The sequence below is a fragment of the Rhopalosiphum maidis genome, chromosome 3, assembly GCF_003676215.2.
Source record: "Rhopalosiphum maidis isolate BTI-1 chromosome 3, ASM367621v3, whole genome shotgun sequence".
NCBI lineage: Eukaryota > Metazoa > Arthropoda > Insecta > Hemiptera > Aphididae > Rhopalosiphum > Rhopalosiphum maidis.
The window spans coordinates 21,540,694-21,546,789 of record NC_040879.1 but is presented as its reverse complement, the minus strand read 5'-3'; the positions used below and the strand labels follow the sequence as shown (position 1 = coordinate 21,546,789).

General features: G+C 22.8%; 1 protein-coding gene across 1 annotated transcript; it reads right to left on the bottom strand.

Moving 5' to 3' along the window:
* Positions 1–1,679: 1,679 nt before the first annotated feature.
* LOC113557134 (GDP-fucose transporter 1) lies at positions 1,680–6,038 on the bottom strand. The gene is made up of 6 exons (XM_026962460.1): positions 5,523–6,038; positions 5,211–5,415; positions 4,514–4,652; positions 3,832–3,918; positions 2,865–3,151; positions 1,680–2,079 (listed from the first exon to the last, which is right to left on the bottom strand). Exons 1-6 carry the CDS (start codon positions 5,597–5,599, stop codon positions 1,873–1,875), a joined length of 1,002 nt encoding a protein of 333 aa, XP_026818261.1. The 5' UTR covers positions 5,600–6,038; the 3' UTR covers positions 1,680–1,872.
* Positions 6,039–6,096: the final 58 nt, after the last annotated feature.

Below are 6,096 nucleotides of genomic sequence, written 5' to 3'. Positions count from 1 at the left end.
ATACCTATAATGGATATATTATGTACTAATTTGTAGATTATAAAATAATATTTCTCTTAAATTTGTGAATATTTATCATATATAATAGACAATGGCGTGGTAAACTTCTATCTTTGAGTCAAAATGAAATAAAAAATACTAGAATATTAAACATAAAAAATGGTTTTGTACATTACACTAAAAAATTTTTAAGTTTCTAGTCTAGAATTAATAATTTATTATTGGAATGAGATATTTTAAATCTGATAAAAAATTTGTACGATTTAGATCATTCTAATTGAAATAAACTCAAATTTATTCTACTTATTTGGTAAATGAGTATATATTTTGTATATATTTTAGTGATTTTTGGTTTTTTCATTGATTTTTGACGAAGTTTAACATTATCCGCTTCGTCTAAAACAACAAGATAACTAATTTTTTGACAATCACCAAATTTAATATTCTATTTTATCTAAATGTCATTTATATACTTATTTCCGGCATGTACCTATATGAATAGTTCAATTATCGCACTAATATGAAGATACTGTATACACTAATGTCGATATTGGTATTGCCGGACAATAAAAATATAAAATAAGAAAGTGGTACTCGAAAATTGCTTTTGGTAGTATTTGTAGTCGCATATACAATGTAGCCACATGTACGTCTAATTTCTAATTTTTTAAATGCCCAAAGTTATGAAATCAAAATCAAATTATTATTTAAAAGAGTTTCCTACATCATTTGTTTTACTTTTATTTAATATTTATATTTTTGTAATTTTCAATATTTACATGTTTTGGAATTTTTATTTTATATTTTAATAAAAATTAATTAATTTCCTTTACACTTCAATGCATATATTTTTTTAATTTCAATAAAAACAACTTGTAATGATCTTATTAAATTTCAAACATTATTAAATTTAAATATTTTTTTACATTTTCAATCTCAAAAGAGAAAATAATTTATAAAGAATTTAGATAGTTAAACTTAAATAATACAAAATTAAATTTTTATGAGTTGAAATATAGTATAGAATAATATGGAATTTTAGTAAATAATGTAGTATGCTATTTTTGTTTTGTTTTAATGGGCATAATACTATACATTTCTACCAAAAGTATATCTTCTTTTTTTCACTAAGAGATTTTAGCAGATAACTGTTTCAACCACATCTTATAAACCACAAAAACACATTTAACTGTAATATAATATTAAATATATATATAAACTTTTATATGTGCAGTGTTAATGTGTTAACAGTCTTAAAAACTGTTAAAAACTTAAGATATTTATTTTCAAAACATTTTGAACTATTATAATTTATAAACTTTCACTTTATACCTAATTATGATTTATATGAAAAAATCCAAGTGGTTCACTTAAATTGTCTCACAAGTATTATAGTTTATTATTTTTAATAATCATTTAAAAACATTCATTTAAATTATTTAATTTGCAAATTATAAGTTTTAATGGATACTCTTTATAATACCATAAATTTTGGATATGATCCAAGGTTGAAATATACCAGTGGTTTATTTAAAGAAAAATAAATTTATATTGTATTATAACCTATGTATGTTCAATAAACTGCAGATTATGGACTTAATATTATAGATTGTATACACATAAAATTACATTTAAAATTAAAGAAATACTTGTTTCACTTCAATAAAGAACAAATAATGTTCTTGTAATAGATTGTTTATTTTCATGAAAAAAAAAAAACATTATGTGGGCTACTCAAATTTGCTTTGGAGCCTGCGGGTGGCTGACACTTTACCTTATATAAGGTATTAAGAGTATAAAAATAATTTATAAAAAAACTGGTCAAAGCTTAACTCATATAAAATAGTAAGAAAATAAATTAAATAAATAAAACTAGCAACGATTGTACACTATTGGCCGGTATTTTTTTTCCATTTCTCTGTTCTTTACAATAGTATATGCAGCACTTCCTCCCAATACAATAACATTTGAAACCCACCATATAGAAGACTTCCATTGATTATACCAAAATGAAGCTAATACTGTTTGGAAACATGATTTTGCTGTACCAGATATATTATGAGTTAATGGTGATGTTACCTGAAATTAAATTAAAATTTCATAGTTATATTAACATATAAATCTTATTTTTATCATATTTATATACATATTATAATACTTAAAATATTGTTCATTTAAACTTATATCCAATTAAGGTGATTGCTAGACACACATACAAAATACAATGGGAGCTATATTATGATAGCTATTTCTGTGATTGTTATTTCTTAAATTATTTAGTTGTAATGAGGCATTTATGCAAAAGATATAGGATAGCACGTTGAAAAATTAAAAAAATTCTCTATTACTATACATTAGAAATAACATATTTTGTTAAAAAACAATTATAGTAACTACTGACTAAGTGACTTTATTATATAACATCCTTCTTCAAAATTTAACATTAAATAAATATTATAGCTTAACATATTTACTGCAAAAAATGCCAATTGGAGTCATCTGCACCATATTTTTTAATGCACTACAACACAGTTAGTGTTACAATAAAATAACAAATTTTTTCTGCTACGTTACCTATAAATCTACTTATTATTACAATGTATCTATAAATTGCCGTTTGGCGTTAAATAAATAAATAAATATTATTTTATATATTTTATACAAGTTATTTGTCAATAATTCTATTTTTATTTTTTACACAATTAGCAACAACGAAAATAATGTTGATTTTCATTCATACATGTAAACTTTATACCAATAGAATTCTTATTATATTATATAATATAATTATTATATATTTTTTTGTTGATTAATTTATTATTTACGGTTATATAGCTTAACCATTAATCATAAAATGTACTTACTTGTACTTGAAGTACTGTTACGTAACCAATTGAAAGTCCACAGACACCACCAATTATCATAAGAAATAAAAATTTATATTCAGTCAGTTTACTATAATTACTCAATTCTTTAGCTTCAAACGCTAAAAGTGGAATGAATAATATAGTAGCATATACATTATTGAAGTAAGAAAGAAGCCAAATTTGGTTATTAACAACAGGTAGAACTTTTTTGATTTGAATAGAGTAACATGCCAAAGAAAATGAACTTAAAACTCCAAATAATGTTCCAACCAATGAAAATGAACCTGTAAAATATATAATAAGAATAAATTAATGATAATAAAAATATTATCATCTCTATTTTAATGCAAACAAATAGATATAATATATCACTTTTTTCTTAAATTATTGAAAATTATTAAAAATTATTTCAAAATATTATATATTTTATCAATTATTATAATAGCTATACAAATATGTTTCCTTTTAAATTAATATAAAAATTTAATTTTTCATAATTAAAATTCATAAAATATGTTGTACTTTATTGTATGAATAGTATTGCTATGAGCTGTAAATAAAATTTGTAATTTTAAATATTATATAAAAAATATAAAATAGGGTGAAATATAAATTGGTATGCTTTATTTAATATTTTAAAATTTAAAAATATACTATAAACACTGTGCAAGCATACACTAGTGTTATAATATAGACTACACACGCAAGTTTGGTAACTTAATATTTTTGTATTTAATTGTTAATTATTTATTTAAAAAATTTGTAAATTAAAAACCATTGGGTTTTACTAATAATAATTACTTTCTAGTTTAAATTAGTGACATTGATTTAAAATTATTTATATTTATAAGACATAATTAATCTTACTTTAATTGCATCAACCTAATAAAATTTAAGAAATATAAATGGATTCAATGATATGTTATAATAATTTGACAATAATTAAAATATTTTATAAAAATACCTGAAAGATTTTCTTGATCTACTCCCAAAAAAAATCCACACACTACAGCAAAACAACAAAGGAGACAACTAATTGAAGTAGTTTGACCTAAAAATCAAAAGAAAACTTTTAAAAAACAAAATCATAAATAATAAAGCAAATTAATATTGATTTAACTATTAAAAAGCTATAATCATATATGAAATATAGCTGGGGTGATCAAACTATAGCTTACTTCATAGACTTATGCGGCTTGCATCTTATCATAAGATACAAAATATTTTACAAAAAAAAAAATATATTAATATGACCTTATTTTTTCATTTTAGCTCTACCATATTTATTAAAATATTGAGTGGTTAGTGAGTCTCATCTCGCTAGCCATTCTTGAACTAAAATAATAAACTGATGAATGTACTAATATATTATATTGTATGTGATCAATATTAAATTAAATTTTCAATATTTTATGGGCTCAAAGTATACAATCTAATATAGTGTAATCTAATCAACAAAATTCTTTTTTTTTTTGGTCCTGAATGAATGAGTTGTGTTTCATAATATTTAAAAATGTTATGAGTGACGTGAATTTGGTAATATTAGATTGATAATATACAATATACATTATACACTACACAGGTTACAATCTTATGGCTAATATAATATGACACTATGATCCCTAATAAAAAAAAAATATAGTTACCTAATATTAAGTAGGAAAGTATGACATTGAATACTGTTGTAAGCGATCGTCCCACATAATAAAATGTAACATCAACAAATTTTAGACAATAGTTATTAGTAGATATCATTGAAATATATAATATTGATAATGGCAATACCTAAAAATTAAAATTTCAAACATATTTTAATATTTAAATATGTATAAAAGTTAGTTAATCATACTTAGTATTTAATTATGATAAAAACAATTACAAACTACATTGATGCAAATAAAATCAACTTTTGATAAGTTTGTTCTAAAATTGGATTTATTCAATTTTAATAATATAATTAAGTTACCTACAAGTAAAAAAAGATTGAAGTTCTTTAAAATCTATAAATACAAATTAAAATATATTTTATAATACATATAAAATAAAAAGCAACTGACAGGGAGAATTGATTGTATAACAGGATGGTCTTAAAAGCTGCTAAAACAGCTAAGAAAAAAAAATAATGTAGAATATAAAACAAAACCATTAAATTTTAGGCACAATCTTACATTTATGAAAACCTTTTTTATTATAGATTTAGGTCTGTATATAAGTATAATTAGTATAATGTTGAAGTAATATTTTAAAGCAAAATTACTGGTTTAGTTGATATTATGCCATATAAAATGTTTAGTTTTTTTTTTTGTACTTTAATAATTCATTAGTACAACCTAAATAACTTACATTTCTAACAGTGAGTGGATTAAATGGATTTCCTTCAGGAAACTGTACTACTTTTGGAAATATCTTAGACAAACGACTTAACGCAAAACAAATTATTGCTGAAACAAAACACTGGAACCACGCAATAAATATAGGAGCATCCACATCTAGTTGATTAACACTCAATAAAGTCTTATTTACAAATACTGTAAGAATAGATATCACCCTGTAAAATATCAATCAAACATTTAGACATAATATAGGTAAGTTTGAACAATGTAGTTAGAAAATATCCAAAATCAATAAGACTATGAACGTATTGTGAGTGCTTACCAATAAACAACGACAACAAAAAATATTTGGATATATTTCAACGATAAAGTATCGAGCTTCATCCCAAAATATGACATTTTTATGTGACAAATAATGTTGAGTGAATGGTAACTAGTATATATACTAAATATACTTGAGTAGGTATAGGTATTCGTTCCGTGTCACATACACTTTTGGTAAACGACACACAACGACTACAACTGTTTAACTACATCGTTAGTAGTTACAAAAATTTTATCCTATTCTATTTGCACAAAAAAAGCATACGTTTTTGACTGAAACCCTTATCACGGTAATGTACGTGTTCCGAAATTCAAACATCAAAATAATTTTAGAAAAAACGAAAAACGCCGCCTGTAATGGATACACGCGAGGCGTTCGTCAAACGTCTGTCCGTGGACACGAAAAATATTATGTTTTTGTTATAACGCACAAATCATTAATAATCAGTTATTAATCGATAATAACAGTGATTAAACGGTAAACAATAATATTACTAAAAAATAAATACGTCAATATTCCGGTAGATAATATTATGAGAAACATTATTTTATATTCGTGATAAGCGTGTTAT

Coding starts and splice junctions, on each gene's coding strand:
- LOC113557134 (XM_026962460.1), bottom strand. CDS start 5,599: ATGTCATATTTTGGGATGAAGCTCGATACTTTATCGTTGAAATATATC. Junction 4,653..5,210: donor ATCCACTCACTGTTAGAAAT/GTAAGTTATTTA, acceptor TTTAATTTTTAG/GTATTGCCATTATCAATATT. Junction 3,152..3,831: donor AGATCAAGAAAATCTTTCAG/GTATTTTTATAA, acceptor TATATTTTACAG/GTTCATTTTCATTGGTTGGA.